The following is a 19,555-nucleotide window of genomic DNA, read 5'->3' as shown; positions in this document are numbered from 1 at the left end:
CTATGCCACTTTTCCCATTCTAGGTCATGGGGAACTGAGGCCTTTCTCAGCCGACATTGTGGCAGAAGGCAAACTACACCCCGGACTGGTCACCAGTTAATCACATTAAACAAATATGAGACAGACAGTCATTCACACTCCCACTCACTGAGTCGGAACTGAAGCTATGCCGCCTGCCTGCATGGCAGTCTGGCAAATGAACCACCACACCATCAGTGACTCTCTTCTGTAAGCGCTGGTTGCGGTGATGATGATGCTGATGAGGTCATTTTCAGTGTCCCCTCTAAGGGGTACTGCCCACAGCCTGCAGCACATGAGTGTTTGGACAAGCCAAAAGACAAAGAATGAATGTGACAACATGCCCTGGCTGTGTGGCAAACATTTTTCACCCTACAGTGGGAGGGACATCATTCTATATCTTCTGGTGCTTTGGCTCGTGTTGTGTAGTAAATAGTTGTAAAAGTAGACCCTCACCAGCAGTGATATTTCCTGTATGTGCATGATCTTTTATATCTTGTTGTGACAACATTTGTCTGTTTTACTATGCCCCACTCACATCCGTAGCTCACAGTTATTTTCATTAACGCTTAACGATCTGTGATTTAGCTGTGGTTTATCAGGCTACAATATGTGCAAAAAAATGTGCAGATGAGAATATGCTCAGTTTGCAGTGATATGAACACAAGCAAATATTCGATTTTTTGACTGCTACATCAAGAAGCCCTTTGAATAACTTATTTCTACAATCTGTTTATTTATTGATATACGCCATTTGATGTGTCTTAAACAAAATGTTAAGAAGGAAGGAATTATGAACCGTTCGAAATAGCAAATCTGTGTTAGCACTAACACTGCTTGAAATCAAAGCAAATGTCAGGAAAAGCCTACTAAAAATACCCCAAAATTATTTTAATTGTGGCGGGTGTGTGCTGACGCCCATTTAACATATGTTTGAATGTGATCGGTTAATTCTCATCTATCCCAGTTATAAGAGGGTGTGTATACTTTTTCAAACACATTATCTCAGTTGTTTATTACTGCTTCACATCTCGGAAAGTTTTTTATTTTTTTTATTTCATTTTATTATTGAGTGTACAGGTCACATTAATTGTGTAAACATTTTCAAATTGATTCATTTTAATAGTAGTCTGTTTTTTTTTTTTTTTATCTCACAAAAACTTGGCCTTTGAACAAAGGAGTGTGAACTTTTTGCATCCACAGCTTCATTCTTGGCTGTTGCTTTCGTCTCTTTTCAAAATAACCCTGCCGACTGATCACTGTTATGTCTGAAGCACGACCAATGAATGACTTTCTGTATTAACTCTAATAAAGTGTGGTGATTCACGTAATTAGTGGACTGGGAAGAAGGATTATGTCTGATGAAGGATTATTTTCTATTGGACTGACTAATGGCATTTGATTACATCACCGCCCCCTCTCTGTTTCTGATCCCCAGGCAACCAGCCCGGATCTGCCAGCCTCTCCCACGAGCCTCCCACTGTGTTGCCCCACCACCGTGTCGTCGCCCCGCTGTGGCCTTCCCATGGAGAGTGCACGCCCACCCATGTAGGATGCCTGCCTCGTCCGACGCCCTGCATCCCCTCCTGCCCGCCACCACCTCCTCCTTCTCCTCGCGTGCGCCCACTCTTGCCAACAGTTCATTGCGGCCCCCAAGGTTGTGCCCCGCCCGTCGCCAACATGGTGGATGACGTCATCAACGCCAACACGTTGGCTTGGCTGGTGTGTTCGGGCGTGTCCGTCCTGGCCAACACGTGGAGCATCCTTAGCGTCAGCGCCAAGCAGAAGAAGTGGAAACCGCTTGAGTTCCTCATCTGCACGCTGGCCGGAACGCACATCCTCAACATGGCCATCCCCATCACAATGTACTGCGTTATAACGCTGCGCCGTCAGCACTCCAACTACGAGTGGAACGAGGGCTTGTGTAAGGTGTTTGTGTCCACCTTCTACACTCTCACGCTGGTCACCTGCTTCTCCGTCACATCACTCTCTTACCACCGCATGTGGATGGTACGCTGGCCTGTCAACTACAGGTGAGACACCTTTGTTTTTCTTTTTTGTCTTGCATGGGAATGCAGGAGAGACCCTCTTTTTTGACATTCTACTTCTTTAAAACAATAGAAATTCAAACTGTTCCCAAAAATCAGGACATTTGCGGAACTATTTTCCACATTTATAAAGTGTAGACTTTTTTCCACAATTGCACATTTCTCCACATGGAAAAAAAAACTCAAGTGAATGAGATATTCAACAAAAGACATTCACATTCCAACTTTAACTTGTTCAGCTCATTCGGTTTTTTAACATTCCACATTTTCTATGTCAGGGGTGCAACTTGGCTGTCTCCAACTACCCACGTCACATGCGTGGCCGACTAAGCCATCCGCAAGGGGAGATCTTGCAGTTTACCAGTATAAACAAGGCACTCTGCGCACACCGATCTTAGACTACTCTGATTTTAAAGGGAATCCAGGGGAGCTGTTTCGATTAGCCAGGAGTCCACTGCATTTCCTCCCACTACGGCGCATAACAACACAAACGCTGTTCCATCTGCGCTAGTCCACCAAAATAAAACTCAGTTAGACTGCTTTTTGCTATACTTGCATTGGGCATGAAATTAGGGCCAATAGGAACAATTTCCAAACGAAGGTATGCTCCAATGGGGCTCTGTAAAATTCTTACACTTCTGAACATTAGCATTAGCACTATACAAACATAGCACAAGAGTTGGCCCATTAATATTAAAGCACCTATATAGGTCATATGCAGTTCACAGTGGCATGCCATTCTGAATGCTATACTTTTCTCATGCATTTCAGTGACATTCACAAGTCTCATGAAAACTCCATGCTCCATGATTTTTAGTCAACCTGAGAATTCAATGAGTCACACTTGTTTGATATTTGTGCACTCATTCTCTGGTTACGCACAGTGGGTATATGTCTCAAGTATGGATGGGAAAATATACATCGATAGAAAGTGCACAAAGTCAGACTCAGGCATGTAAAAAAAAAAAAAAAAAGACTTAGGCGCAAATGGCGGAATATAGTCCTGAACGAATAATCTTCTCAGATGAGTACACAGTCTGTATTAGGTGGCACTTCTCTCCAGCCAACGCTTCTGTTTGAGCTCACACCATGTAAGAATATTCCTCAAGGAGCATCTGCCAGCTCTGGCCTTCAGTTACACTTGGCTCCTAACAAGGAGCGATATTAGCAAAGTGACACTGAATAATACAGATTCCCCTTACCAGACATCATGATCTTGCAGTAACGCAATTTGGCCTTGCAAGACTCCCAAGACATCTGCTGTTCACACACGCTTTGCAATATGATTTTGATGCTATTTTTATCTTGGATACATGATTTTTTTTTTATGCTGGTTATTTCTACACAGTAGGAATTTATTTTGTTTCCATTTGGCCAAACGTGTTAAGTATTTGTTACACTACATCCTATCTTAAGATGGTTTCTCTTAGGATGTCTTTTGTGTGTGGTGTTTTAGTAATGATAGTTGCGTCACATTCAAGTGTTTTGCTCTCATATAATTATTACACGCTTGGTGCAGATGTCTGACAGCTCGCCTTGAGGCACTCCTCAAAGGTCTTTGGTTTGCTGCAGACCATCTGGTAAATGATGATGATTTACATTCTCATTTTGTGGTCAACAAGAGCACACAGTACAGTAGCCAACAAACACAGCACCTATGAATTTGGGATTGAGCTTCGCAGAACCTCCGAGAGATTGCCGTGTGCTGCGCGAGATGTGCAGAAAGTGCTGCAGTGATACGTGGTGATGATCAAGACATCTCAGCGTTTCTCCGATGCAGAGAAACAAAGAATGAGTGTGCTTCCGGACATGATGCATTTACAGTTAGCCCGGCCAATTTGGCAGCGCTGTGAAGACAAACAGATGCTCAAATTCACAATATATAACACTCACACACTGGTGTAATAGACACAAACTGGCCACAACATTAGGCACACCGGCACAATCTAATACTGAGCGCCTTCGTTCGCATCTGTGGTTATCCAGCGCAATTGCAAGTTATGTACTATAGTTATTATAATAACTAGGTCCATTTCGCCCACTACAGCGTGCAGCTAGCTAGCTAGCTACTTATGCCTACATTCTGGATGAACACAATTTACAGAACAGCTTGGTGTCTCTATTTTATTGAGCCGACCACCCGTCCACTGGCTGAGAGAAGCCCATAGAAGCCCGTTAGCTTGCGAGGCAGCTGGTGGCTAGCACCTTTTGTCGGAGCACGAAAAGCCCTGCTGGAACGACTCTGTGACATAAATTTCAGCCACTGTTGGCTTTAAGTGGATATATTTTCGCAGCTCAAACATTTATGGATAGGTAGGCATGAGACAGATGCTAGCTGTTAACAACACTAGTCTCTCTGTGTGTCAATTTTCAAAAACATTCATTTTTACTTCACAGGGCCTTTTACAAGGTGTTTATTTTTGGGAGTGTACTTTGCAGTGATGTATATTGTACAACTGTGTCGTCAAATATGTTGGTTACCTACAAACAAAAGAGGAAATGCGCACACAGGCTGTTCTATACCACTGTGAACCACAAAAATTAATATTGCCTTCCTTGCCACCTTTCACTTTCCTTCTGATTCGCATTGTCCTCGCCATTTCGTTTCAATATTCAGTTACGTATAACAACAGAATTGTACAGCAAAAACGCCATGTAAATGTTGTTCGTTTTTCATTCCAACGGCTCCATATTTGCCCTGCTGAGCTAGCATGGCTGCCTTGTCTCTGACATTAACACACACTGAAGGCCTGAATAATGAATTTCAACCTTGTAGTTGCGCTGCTGCTCTCTCACAGCGTCCACTGCCCTTTGCAACGCTCATTCACGCAATAGATTCAAGCTGCTTAGTGATGCGATCTTACTGCTATAGGCATATTGAGGAAAGGCTAGTGTTATTGCTCACAGTGACACCAAGACCTCCTTGTCTTTGCACAAAGCTGCAGAAGCTACTGCTGCCCTTCATTTTGCAACCATGTATGTAAAATAATCCTTTAAAAATGGATTAGGACATGTAAATAACAATATTTTGATTTGTTTGTGTATATTTGTTGATGTTGCTTTTTCAGAGGATTTTAACGAGTGGAATTATCAGACAGGCAACGCTCAGTCCCGTTCTGGTGAAGGAATGAGGCGTTTTCTGTAATAATGCTGCATACTTGTACATTCAATTCTATTGATAAATTAAAACCACAACAACTTGGTCCGCATCTCTCTCCATGTTACATCGGCTTTGTGGCCAATTTAGATCAAGGAACCAAATCGAGGAGCACTGTCACACCGATGCTATTCATTAACCCGTCAATGGCGTTTCGCAGTATGTGTTAGTGTTAAACTGGCATACTTTAGGGCTAAGTTATGTGGTTGTTTTGAATGCACAAAGTGTAATTCTTTGTTTTATGTTTAATCTGACAGTAAACTTCAACTGGGAGTGGCAATAAACAGCTTGAAGCCTCTTTTTTAAGAATTGTTCAATATCTGCCAAACTGCTACAAAAATGTATAATTCTGAATGTCAGAGTGTTTAAATGAGTGGCCATATCACAAACAACAATGGAGGAAGGAAAGAGATTAACATTTTCAAGCAGTCACAGTCACTATATTTTCAGTTTGTGTCAGCTAAAGATAAAAACATCACAGTTTGTTGCACACACTGTGCTGTCACCAGTGTTATCTAGCTTCAAAAACACTATGTAAGAAAAACCCCAAAAATATTATTCACAGCGCAGTATGTTTTCAAGTTTAAAGAGAAAGTAGCACCATAATGTATGACTGCCCTCACAAGGGTCGCGGGGCGTGCCGGAGCCTATCCCAGCTGTAGGCGGGGGACACCCTGAATTGCTTGCCAGCCAATCGCAGGGCACACAGAGACAAACATCCGCACTCACAATCACACCTAGGGGCAATTTAGAGTGTCCAATCAACTTACCATGCATGTTTTTGGAATGTGGTAGGAAACCGGATTACCCAGAGTAAACCCACGCAGGCACAGAGGGAACATGCAAACTACGTGCTCATTTGAGCCTTTACACAAACAAGCAGATTTTTAACTCTTCTCATTAGCAACTTCGCTCAGCAAACAAATGGAGCAAATACAATACACAAAGATCACATTTTAAGTCCAAAACTAGCAATTGAATAAAGATTTAATATTATTTCACAAGCTAATGTTGGGTCAGCATGGAAGTTTATCCTTTTTTTACATAATTTGTGACCTGCAATGATTTTTAATGTACAACAGAGGTCAGTGTTGACTGGCCAACACAGTATCAATACAGTGCCAACACAGTTGGCGTATTGTGTCAATACACTCCATGAGGTATCATCAACCCAGTGCCAACACAGTTGGCGTATTGTGTCAATACACTCCATGAGGTATCATCAACCCATCACTACAGTGACAACATGTCACTCAGTAACTCCATTTATAAACTTTTAAACATCAGGCCTATATGACATCATAAAGGACAAAGCAAAAAAAGGACCATTGCAACTGCATAACTGACAATGATCACGTAATAACAACTAGTCATAACAGAAAGACTGCTTTATTTTCAGTTTTATTAAAAGAATTGTTTGTGTTAAGTGAATTCAAAAAAGGTTGTCTATATGTATTTTTTTTTAATAAAAACAAACTTCACTCTTAAACATACACCACTGTTAAACTACACTTCCAATAATAAAGAGGCAAAACCGTGAGTCATTTTTATGTTAAACTGGGTTGTTTGCATCTGCTGAATGTAACTATGAAAGTAACTTGCAATCTAAATTAGTTACTTTTAAAACCAAATATTTAGTAAAGTAACTCAGTTACTTTTAAAACCAAGTAATCAGTAAAGTAACTAAGTCACTTTTTCAATGTGGCAACTGGTTAAATCATACTGAATCATTTTGACGTGGTTTTATTTTCCACAAGAAGTAATTTGGTCAAACGAGTCATTTTCATCTCTATGTTCTATTTTTTTATAATCATATTATTATGGAACAACTGCCTCTTTAAGAAATACTCTGAAATGCTCAGTAACATGTCAATTAACATTTTGTCTTTCTTCAGTGGAGGCTGAAACAGTGGATAGTTGCAGAGGTTTTTTGATGTAGGTGGTGATAATTACTCCCCTACTCCGACTCCTACTCTGTCCTGTGTTACTAAAATCCCGGACAGGTACAATGCTTTAATAGGAACATCTGTCACTAGCGGTTGTGTTTCAGGTGAATGTGTGCGAGAGAAAGGGACCTTCGCCAAAGGACACAAAAAACATTTAGCCAGTGTCCCTTCTGCAACAATTACTTGGAGATGTGAAAACCACCAAATCCCTCTGCACAGATATAGAACAAAATGACAAATTGACCATAGGATGTGAAACATCATTTTTGCCATCTGTGAAGATTTCTTACTTCGCTCCAGCTTTCAACTCCAATTTTTCAAAGTGAGCGTTTTTCAGCTTGTTTTCCACTCTACAAAGATGACATTGTATTTCCTCTGCGATAGTTCATGTACTTGATTTGGATCTCCCTTCTACCTTGAGTTTTGTTTAGTGAACAGGATTTCACATAAAAAATACCAATTCTAAAATAGAAATAAAATGTTTTGGGGTTTTGGAAAAGGCGTTTTTCACATTGCTCATGCTAGTGTAAAATAATTCAATATGTCGACACACTTTGACCAGTATAGAAGTGCCTTGGCTTACTTGACGTTGAATGTGTTTTGATGTATTTAATTCTTTCACTGACATTGCTCACATTTCAAAACCGTTGTACAGTGTCTCAAACCATCAGCTGAAATAATAGGAATAACAGACTTTTTTTTTGCAGAGGATAAATAAAATATGTCTGTGAGCATCGTTTTATTGTGTGTGTTTTTTTAGCACATTAATGGCATTTACCATGATGTGTTAGCATGTAGCTAAGGCAAAGTTATGTGGTTGTTTTGAATACACCATGTGTGGTTCTCTCGTTTTATCGAGTTTAGTTTGGCAGTAAACTCTTAAGCGGTAGTGGCAACCAACCGCTTGAAGCCTCTTTTTTTAAAGACTTGCTCATTATCTGACCAGCTGCTGCTTATTGTGAAGCGAGCTGAGTTTGCTGGCTCCATGTAGCGCTCGTATCTTGAATTGTTGTTCACAAGTCAAAGCAAAGAATAAAGCGGGTCACTCGTAAGTCAAGTTTGTGTTGTTTTGGGCTTTTTTCGTGTTTCCTATCCTAAATTGCGTGTTTGTGTTTCCAGGCTGAGCAACACCAAGAAGCAGGCGGTGCACACAGTGATGGGGATCTGGTTGGTCTCTTTCATCCTGTCCACGCTTCCAGCAGTGGGCTGGCACGACACCATCGACCGTTTCTACACCTCCGACTGCCGATTCATTGTGACAGAGATCGGCCTGGGGTTTGGGGTTTGCTTCCTGCTCTTGATTGGCGGTAGCGTGACCATGGGTGTGATCTGCATCGGCATTGCTCTCTTCCAGACCTTCTCCATTCAGGCAGGCCACAAAGCGGACAAGAACAAGTTCAACGTCCCCACCATTGTGGTGGAGGACGCCCAGGGCAAGCGCAGATCCTCCATCGATGGGTCAGAACCCCTCAAGACTTCGCTGCAGATCACTTACCTGATCAGCGGTATTGTCTTCATCTATGACTTTCTCACCGGCTTTCCCATACTGGTGAGTTGAGCGCATAAACATCCCGATCACTTACTTATAAAACATCTCTTTGATCCTCGGCAAACGATTGTGTGATGTACAGAGGTGCCTTGAGATGAGAGTTTTGTTGGTTCCGCGAGCACGTTTGTATCTGAAAGCACTTTTATCGCGAATCATCAAACTAACACCTAATGATCGAGACAAAGCATGACAAAAACACAATCTAATCCAAACAAAGTCAACAGAAAAAAAACGATCATGACACCTAATGGTGCATTACCGCCACCAAGTGGTTTTGTCCTTCCACTGCAAGGAAACCAATGTGAATTGACCAATCATGGTTCAGATTCATAAAACAGGTGAGCCATGATTGGTTGTCCCCTCAGACCAGAGCAACTTTGATGTAATTTCAGTTGACAGAAGTGACAAAATGGCCACCCCCTGAGATGGCTAAAAACGGCTGGTTTTTGCTGCTTACCTCATATTCCACAAACACAATATTAATCAGGATGTCATGTTCTGACGACTGAAGGCGCATAGAAAATATTATTGCCAAGAATTTTGGGGGGTTGACTTCCTGTTTAGTGACGCAACATTTTGCACACTGTATTACACCAGTTTCCATTTTTTTTCTTTGCTAAGACCCAAAGTGCAAATGTGTATTTTTGGAGAAATGAAGACATTTCAATAACATTGACATCTCGAACTTTAAAAAAACAAAACAAAAAAAACCAACAAAATTATACTCTTTGCCATCGTATTTCTTGTCTGTCGCATCCCACTGGAGGTGCGTTTCGCATTTTGACTTCACTTTGCCTTACAGCATTTTTACTCTTGACAACTGTCAACCCTCTTGACAACTGTCTCGCCAATCAAACGGACTGTGGGATGATGATAAAGTGATTTGATGTGGAAATTTCCCTCTTCCATTTCACCATCTCTTCATTGCTCATTGTTTAGCGTTGAGCTTTGTTTGGAAGGACGTTAAACGGGACTACTGGAGCTAATCATTCAACATAACACCCTGATGGTGATGTGGAAGCCTGCCATGCTGCTTTATTATTTACATAAACCTAAATATTCCTCCTCATCCACATCGGAAAGTAGGCCACGCAGGCTCAGTGCTTATGGATGATCTGTGTATTTTTCCATGAAGTCATCGAGTGAGTGTGTGGGCCCATTAAAGTGAGCAAAGGTTGCTTAGAATGCAAGAGTGATCGCCCCTCTTTAACAACAAGAATGTCACCATCCACATCTTTCTGGGAACAAGAGTCCTTGAAGCTCCTCGTCAACAAATGAATGAAGGAGCAAAGCCCTCCTTGCAGCCTGTCACCGTTTGGCTTGCAAATTCCAGCCTCGGGGTCTCATTCATTTTTTACAAGTCAATTCATTGTGTTTCCAGGCAGAAGAACTGAGAGCGTGTCGCGAGCTTAAGGCTGCTTACACGCCAGACAAAAAGCCAGACCAGTAAGCCTGTATTCAAAGAATGTTCCGGCGCTTGTTTAAGCCATTTTCTTGTCAAATGTGCTATTGTCATATTTAGGGTTTAGGTTAAGACTACTGTCTGTTTTAATCGTGACCGGATTGCGGCATGACCCCAGTTATGTAGCCCTGTGTGCAGCCATCTTTGAAGTCGTTTGTCGCCGAAACACGTTTTCCCAATCAAGGGCTGTACACCTTTGGCAAGTTAAACCGACAACATAACTTCAGTGGATGAGAAGTGCTCGTGCACATATTCCAAAACACTACTTATAGCTTCATCATGTTAAAACATTGGTAAAAGACACACAGAAAACACAAAATGCAAATAGCCGCTTGAGTAGGGCTGCAACAATGAATCGCTAATATCGCTAAAAATCGATGTTTAAAAGTTTTGGCAATCAATCCCATTATCGAATCATTGTGTTGCACGATTATTGCGTCAACCGCTGCGTCACTCTTTTATTACGTCACACGTCACGAAGCGCGAGTCGAGCGGTCAATGCACACTCGTGTAACACAGAAGCCCAACAGTGAGGAAACATAATGTTAGTCTCTCTTCGTGCTGGTGTGCATTTTTTTTTTTTTAATCTAGTTTGACAAGCATGAAAAGTTCCTGTCATGTAATTTAGCTTTAGTTTGTGAATAACATGGAAGAGCGGTAGTAGTGAAATTCGCCTGGCTAGACAAAAGACTTTTTTTTTATTTTGAGAAGTAGAGCTGCGCCATATACTGTATATAGTTTCGTCATCGCTTTCCGTCTATGATTATTAGTCATACAGTAGTCAACGCAAGTCAGTCTTATAGTGTTACTGCGATGTAGGAGGAAAAAACCAAACTTGTCATCATCTGATAGGCTTGCACGGTAAAATAGTACTGTCGCGCTTTTAAAGATGGCATTTCTTGTTGTGATTTTTTTTCCCCTGCAAGAGTGGGTGTGTGCACTTTTCGCAAGGATTTCTGCAAATACGAGGCAAAACGTTCTTACTTCAAGTTTGTCCTTCCCAGGGGTGTTTTACTATAAACCGGACAAACGTCCGCTACCTAAATGCTATAATATGGATGTTACGTTAAATTATAAACCTTCAATCAACACACATGCAGCAGTCCAAAGTGTTGTATACTTTTCTATACTTTTTTTTGTATGCTAATGAGGACACTGGAAAGAATTGCATGTCTGAATTGAATGTAAAGCTCTTCAGAATGCAAACCACCGATATAGCAACGGTTTTTGGTGAAAGTGGGAACAGCTATGGCTACACTGAAGGGACAAATTGAATTACACACAAGAATGTGTGTTAAACAAATGTACTAAAATAGATAATAAGTACTGGCAATCAAAATACTAATACATACGTGTTAAAAGGTGAATGTTGAATGTTTTTTGTGGTGGTTCATATCATATTGTATAAACGTTTTTGACAACATTTAGTATAAAAAAACAACAACAACATTAGAACTTATTTATTCTCTTATAAGAGCTCTGGGATGTTCACAAAGCATCCTGTCAAGTCCTATTTTTCAGTAAAGTGTTGGCAATTGTTTTTTTTAATCCGATTTATCGATGAATTGAAAAAATAATTATTGAGAAACTGAAAAAAACAAAACATAATTATTGACGAAATCGTTAGTTGCAGCCCTAATATTGTGCGATAGATCATACTTTCTTGAAAAGAACCTCGAAAAGAGCTCGAGAACCACATTAGCAAGTGACACAGGCATTGTCTTTCATAGTCATCATCTTCAATTATTCCTTCGGGTTATGCTTCTCGGCTTCTGCGGGCTCACTTGCTATTTGCCTACGACTGCACGCTGGGAGCTGAGCGATAACAACTTCCTTGACAAATAGCTCTTTTTTTTTCTCCACTGTCATTTCCTTCATTGGCTCATTGGCACATTTCGCTACTGTGCACGCTTGACTGAAGACATCAGGTTCTTTACAGTTGTAGCAAAAATAAATAAAACAAAATTTTCAACATTTTAGTTTGTTCAAAAGCTACATTTGATTTCAAACAGTATATGTCGATGTTTTATTTATTCATTTGTATTTAAGCATTTATTTTTGTGCTGTTTACATTTATTATTTCAAACCTTACTTGATAAACAATACCTAGTTTTATATGCACATGCTAAGGGAAGATACTATTCATATTTTTACCAAACATGAATGTGGAATATACACTTCTAGGTGGAGACTAGAGACAATGAATACGCTTCCAAGCAAAGGGAGGTCCTCACACTCCTTTGGGCGCCACAGCTGCTATTTAGCAGTCAGAAAGATTCAGGACACTGACAAGTTCATTTTGGTGAATTGAATTGAATTCTCCAGGTTTGCTGTTTTGTTCATGAACTTGCTTGGTTTGAGCAAAGTAATGCTTCACTGTACTACAAAGTGCATTTATACAGTACAATGTGTTCTAAATAGAGGCGGTCATGGTGATGGAAGATTCTATTTCGTGACAGAAATAACAGCATCTCTCCTGACCAAATATAATGAGCTATTTAAATGCATTGGAAGAACAAACACAAATAAATGTTCTCGGATACTCATTTACATTTGTGTGATGATTCACGCACTCGGCAATAGATTTGTGGTGGGAGCAAAATTGGATTTTACATTTGGAAGCGCCATAAAGATTCATAAGAAAACAACATATTTTTTATAGCACACACTCAGACAAGCATTTTGTTTTTTACCAGAGAGTGGTAAAAATATATATTTTATACATTGAAGTGTTGATCAAATAAATTGTGTTAGATCTGAAGCATCATATTTGGTCTCAAACCCCAATAAAGACGAGTAATAAATAAATAAAAAGTCATAGCCCAACTCTTAAGAAAAACGCCCTTGTCATAAGCACTCATAAACATAGGGATGCATTTACCTAGTAGTAAGTAATTGTATGTCAATTATGTAAGATTGCTATTGCGACGACACGCAATGATTTGAATAATCCCAATTTCAAATTCCACGTGGCAGTTGATGATTATGCATCCATCCATTTTCTGAGCCGGAGCCTAGTCCAGCTGGGCTGCATCTGGGATTGTGTTTTTGTCTATAGGCGCCCGCCCTGCGATTGGCTGGCGCCTACAGACAAAAACACAATTTGCTCTCACATTCACACCTACTCTCTCTTTGGTGAACTTAACACGCATGTTTTTAGAATGCGGGTGGAAGTCGCCATACCCTGACAAACACATGCTAACACGGCGCGAACATGCAAACGCCACACAGTAAGGTGGGGCCCTGGATTTGAACCCGTGGCTTCAGAATTGTGAGGCAGTCTGATAACCACTTGAAACACTTGGTTGCCATGCAGTCTATGATTAGAATTGATACAATGCTGTGCAAAGTGCATGCTTAGAGTATATGCTGGTACATTTGTCAATTGAAGGTGTGCATGCAGGATATACTGTACTGCAAGTACAGGAGAATGTTTGTAGTTTGCTTTTTTCAACTGGTTTATTGCAATACAGCATTGACCCTCAGTCGACCTTTTTGGTTGGGTTAGCATGCGTAGAACTGGATCGTCTCCAGGGCGTGCAGAGGGTGGGGCCGATGCGGCGGCGATTCCACAGCACCCACCACCGCCCCCGGGACAAAAATGTAGTGGCAGAGGCATATTGAAGGGGCATCCGGCTGGGATTGAGGAGAATGGACGCCCCTCCCCCACGCCTGTCGACTAATGATTTTTCGGGGCCTTCAAAATCGGCCGCTCGCCCCAAATTAGGGTTCCAAACTGGGGTTAGGGTTTCAAATTAGGGGGTTAAACCAGTGGCGGAGCCAGAACGTGGCTAATGGGTGGGCCCGGAAAAATCAGGGTGGGCCTGAATATTTCTTATGACACATGGTATATTCGTATATTCAAATAAAATGGCAAACTGAATAATATGAAGTTCAGATCTTCCTCCTCAAAATGGAAATGACATTTTGATTTACTTGCTCTTAAATTTATGAAAAGGTCATTTTGTTCTGAATATATATATAACATTATGGCATGTGGCCTGGCCAACGTCAATGAATGGACCTTTGACTCAGTGAAAACGTTCGTGTGGCTCTTTAAGATTGATGTTTGAGAATCTGAAGATGCGTGAGACTGAGATCACTCAAATCACAAGAGAACGATCAGTAGCCCGCCCTTTCTTGCTTTGACCGTCTGCTAACGTTTGGAATGTTACCAATGAATTTTTCTCTTTCTGCATTCCAACAGTCATGTAGTCAAGTTGTGTATCTTTTATGGCCTTGTTCTGCACAGGTGGTGAGCTTTGCCAGTCTGAAGTTTGACCGCTCTTACAACTGGATGGTTGTGTGTGTGCTCTGGTGCTCCATTGTGCAGTCCATCTTGCTGCCCATGTTCCTTTGGGCCTGTGACCGCTATCGGGCCGACATCCGCATGGTGTGGGACAAGTGCGTGGCCATCATGTCCAATGACGAGGTGGACGAGGGTAAGCCCCCCGCCCCGCCCCCACCCCACACAATCCGGTGTTCTCTCCGTCCCCGACCCACCGACCCGGCATCCTTTTTCACTCCCTTCCCCTGACATCAAGGTGGTGGATGGTTCGTCTTTTTAAAGCCTGAATGAACCATGGCCAATGTCTCAATTGTAGATCACTGATTTTTGTTTTCTTTTTAAGATGGCCATGAAGAAGATGATCCCAAACTCTTTTCGCTGTTTGTGTTCGCCAATTTTTATTTTCCTATTGTTTGGTCAATTTATTTTTACGCGTTCACTCTCTGTCCACGCATAGAATTCCCCCTTTCCTTCAGTGACCTTATAGTCTGGTTAGGTTCGGAATTAGGGCGCCATTTCTTTTTCTTAGTGGATGGAGATGAATGAAAGACAGATGTAATCGTTTACATGTGATAAATGGAATTTAAATTGAATTTAAAAAGTATGAGTACACCCTAAATATTGAAGAAGAATTTGAATGAATGCAAAAAATATATTTTGAAGGGGTTTTCCCCATGAAATCAATGGTCAAATATTATCACCTGACCTACAGTCTAAAGCATCTATTTACTCAGTTAGAATGTGCTAGTATGTACTGCTGAAACATGAGCACCCGAAAAAAAACCCAGTGAGTGATTGCTATTCAAAGGCCATATTTATCTTGTAGCACTTTATTCACTCCATTGCACTTAAGATGGGCCATTTTGGCCCACTACAACAGGGCAATGAACTAAATGGTTCCCATTGATTTGGAAGGACCGGAAAACCTGCCGAAAAGCACTTTGATGCCATCCTCATGCTCATATTACCCTCAAATCAGAGATATTTTGTTTTTCTGAATACAACATTTGTATATAAGGGATTTCCTTCTAATGTTGTTTTATAGTTGGACTGACACTTTGTAAGAAAACCGGGTTGAGGTTATAGGGTCATATTAGAATATTAAAAGGCTGTTGATGGTGCGGACTAACAACATATGCATATTAGTATTTTGTCTGATGGTGGAAGTGGATCTGCATCCCACGCAATCTCCCTTTCCCCGTCCTTATTCCTGTCACCTTTCAAACACGTTGAGCCCCCTGGTGTCCTCCATGAGAAGTGCATGTTGTCCACTTAGGGGTCATGTAACAAACAGCAACACCGGGTAGCCAATATTTGTGTGATAATTAACACCTCCAGTTCTCTGCTTTCTTTTTCCAGAGGGCTTGCCATGTATAACTCATCACAGTTGTATGTATAAGGACTGTTTCCTGCTTTTTTTTTTTTTTTTTTTTTTTACCAAGCTGCTGACTTGCATGCCCACCTGCTGCCTGTGCAAAAGATCTGCTATCTTTCATCCCTTTGGCACAGTTTTCCCTCAAATGCAGCATTTTACAGCCAAGCTCAACACATCCTAAATGAACTTGAATGCTCAAATTGGGAACATGCAGGGGTATTTTTGTCTTATTTGTGTTGATTTCTGCATTCAAAAAGCATTTCAAGAGAAAGTTATTTTGATCTAAAGTCAGTCTCGCAGGACAAAGTAAAGGCAAAAGGCAAACCAAATCAGAAAGCAATTGAACTTGTCTCTATTATCTATTCGTCTGTCTGTCTGTCTGTCTGTCTTGTGAGTCCGTTGCTATCTAACCCTGACGCTCGTGCTTTTCTGCACTTTGTAGAAAACAGCCACGATGGAGGAATTCATGTCGACTTAATATATGACAGACCATATGACTATAGCTCAGCGCCTGAAATCGTGACCGTAGACCGTAATGCCAAGTATGAGTTCTCAACCTTAGAAAGGGGGGTCCCGCAAGGGTATCCAGTGAGGGAACAGCAGGAAGATAAAATGCAGTATTTGCAGGTATATGCTTTCATTGATTTTCTTCATTTCTTTTAACTTGATCACATGACCTATTTTGAATGACACTTTATTGCTAATGTGCATGGTCAAATGGCATTGTGGGCCTTTAACAGACATTGTGATGCTGTCAGATATGCCATGTGATTTGTGCGTGTGTGTGTTTCTATTTGCTTTGTAACCTGGTTCCAAAATATATTCTGGCTAGCGAATGTTTGGTAAATAAGACCACTGGCACTCCCATCAACACAATGCAAAGACATACTATACTGCAGAGGTTTTTGGACAATTTGTTTTGCCTTTATGCACCACCACCACAGTTGATTTGAAATAAAACAATCAAGATGAAGTTGAAGCGTAAACTTTCAGCTTTAATCTAAAATATTTAACAAAAATGTGACAATTCACCATTCAGAAAGTGCTGTACTCTCATTCATGCAAAATGAAGCAGATACTTTTTTTTTGTTTTAATGCTGTTATGGAGTTTTCAGCTACGGATATGTGCCAGGAGATCTCAGTGCATTATTATGCAAATCAATATTTTGGCCTGGATTACCAGAAAAGAGAGCACTTCAAAAACATGAACTGAAGTCAAGAACACAGGAACACTCGTGCATGATCCAAAGGACATTGCATTTAGGGGATGAACCGACTAGTCGACGAGTCGACTTTATGGAACGTAACATGAGACTGGCCAGTTTATTGAAGAGGAACATGTAAATATTTCCTACTAGATACAACTAAAAATTGTAGTTGTAATCATTTCTTTGCATTTGTTTCTATGCTTGTCCTTTGAAATACAGTGTGTATTGACATGAAATAGTCTGCAAAAAAAGGTTGAAGACGGCTGTATTCAAGGTCGAAGAGCATGCAGCTTTTCATTGAAGACAACAATGAGGGCAGCGAAACCCACAACAAAGAGCATTAACTGACTATCAATAATTCCCACCCGAGTATTAAAAACGATGTGTCATCAAATGTCCAAATACTTACAAGCCCCCGGAAATGGGCAAATATCTGTCATCGGTGAAAGCTAAATGCCATCTTCATATCACATTTTGGAGGTTGTATTTCAAATCAATTGTGGCGCTGTATAAGTACAAAAACAATCAACGTTTCTTTTCGGATGGCATACAGCCTTCGAGGGCAACTCAACAACCCCTGATCATCATTTGTGGAATTCCACAATCAATTATTTAGGCAAACTTGTCATTCTGGCCCTGGATAATACATTCGAATTGCTCTGAAGAGATACGTTGTGATAGGGCTGGGCCGATCCTTCGATATCGATATGTATCGCGATTGACACGTGATCCATACCAATAGAAAATGCCTTCGATAAAACCTTCGATGGAAAGAAAAAAAAAGAAAAACAAATCCGATCGCAGCATGGTGCGTGATGTAGGCAGCGCGCTTCCGCCTCCAAACATGAAGAAGAAGCGTTTAAACCAAAGAAGAAGCAGCTTTTAAAGCAACGAGGAAGAAGCTGTTAACTAACCCTAACGCTAAACCGGCGGCCGTGCGCTATGCTCGCGTCCAGCGAGCGAGCGCCGTAACTTTGCTCAAATAAATGACCACTTGACACAGTTCAACCAGGGGCGGAGCCAGAACGTGGCTAATGGGTGGGCCTGGAAAAATCCGGGTGGGCCTGAATATTTCTCTCATTGAGCACAATCCACCTGTCCCGACACATCGCATATTCAACTAAAGCGACAAACTGAATAATATGAAGTGCAGATCTTCCTTAGACAACCGCAATTATGCCACTCTTAAATATTCAATACAATAAAAAACGCAATTTACTAACCATTTAAAAGTATATATTTTTTTCATGAATCCCACTGCGTGGGCAGTCTGTCACGGCATGGCTCCGCCCCTGAGTACAACTCTTACAATTAAATTATATTATGCATGATAACCCTATTAAAAGGCCGTAGATGGAGCCATGGTGTACAAGTAGAGGAGTTCTTGTCTTTGACATGCTAGCACTAGTTAGCCTTATCCGACACCGGCATCGCACTCAAGGTAAAATCCAGCAAGTAAAATATGAATGGACTATGGCAATAATGAGTCCGCTAAAAAGATAAAGTAGTCCTAAGACGGTTGGTCAACGATGATGTATGCACTGCAAGAGAGTATTCGTTCACTTACATGAAGGCTATATGCTGTATGTGTCAACAACTGCTTTGGGGTAGACCTAATGCAAGTAAGCATTTACAGTGCACTGATGGAGGACAAACTGCACGTTACTCTACCTAACGATGTACAAAAAACAGTTAACTGTTATTTAAAGGTATGGTTTAAAACAAAATCAATAATTATCAATATTGACTGATATGAAATATTTAGATTGTGAGTTTTTCAAACATTTCTCAGCCCTTCTAAGCACATTATCTTTAAAATGGAGTTTATTTAATCTTTATATCAACCAGTTTATTTCACTCTTTCATAGTTACATTGACCTCTTATTAAAGGTTAAGTATTATGTTAAAATAAAATAAGCTAAATGTCTTTTCCTTCGGGTCATTATTTTCAATAGTTTAAATAAAGAAAACAAATTCAATATATATCGATATCGACCAATATGAAACACTTATATCGTGATATACTTTTCAGTCATATCGCCCAGCCCTACGTTGAGATTTGTTGGGCAAACTAGAACTGATGAAATTCACTTGCTGAGCCTGGCCTGGAAGACTGTTGATGATGCAACTTGAGAGAAAAGTTTCTCTTTTGCTTCTTTCCCTTCCCATTTTATGCTTCATTTTTACAAATGCATCTCAACACTGTGCCATCTTTGTCAGTTAACTTGACAGGGGCTTCGCCTCCAGTCTGCAGTCCCAGCAATGTACTTTTACTTGGGTCATTTGGTTTGTAGATAGCAAAAGCAATTGTCATTGAGGACATCTTCATTGAATGAGACAGAGATGGATACAGTAGCCATCATTTCATCCATACTTCACCCAATGTTTGTGGTCAAAGCACCCATTGTAATATTAAACTTAAGATGATAAACAAATGGGTAGCATCAAGAGAGAATCTGTTATTTTTCTTAAATTTAAACTTAGATTTATCTAGCGATTGTACC

The 19,555-nt window shown here is 40.7% G+C and overlaps 1 protein-coding gene across 3 annotated transcripts in view; it reads left to right on the top strand.

Moving 5' to 3' along the window:
• The window catches only part of gpr153 (G protein-coupled receptor 153), a 41,197-nt gene that overhangs the window by 13,660 nt on the left and 7,982 nt on the right, over nt 1–19,555 (top strand). For all 3 annotated transcript variants that reach the window (XM_086052255.1, XM_086052248.1, XM_086052240.1), the window contains 4 exons: nt 1,457–2,051; nt 8,289–8,718; nt 14,433–14,622; nt 16,286–16,470. In XM_086052255.1, the coding sequence (XP_085908381.1) occupies nt 1,699–2,051; nt 8,289–8,718; nt 14,433–14,622; nt 16,286–16,470 (1,158 nt within the window). In that variant the 5' untranslated portion in view covers nt 1,457–1,698. The remainder of the gene's footprint in view (nt 1–1,456; nt 2,052–8,288; nt 8,719–14,432; nt 14,623–16,285; nt 16,471–19,555) is intronic.

Source organism: Filicampus tigris, chromosome 1 (assembly GCF_054856515.1).
Source record: "Filicampus tigris isolate MCC_2025a chromosome 1, RoL_Ftig_1.0, whole genome shotgun sequence".
NCBI lineage: Eukaryota > Metazoa > Chordata > Actinopteri > Syngnathiformes > Syngnathidae > Filicampus > Filicampus tigris.
This window is presented reverse-complemented; position numbering and strand designations above follow the sequence as displayed.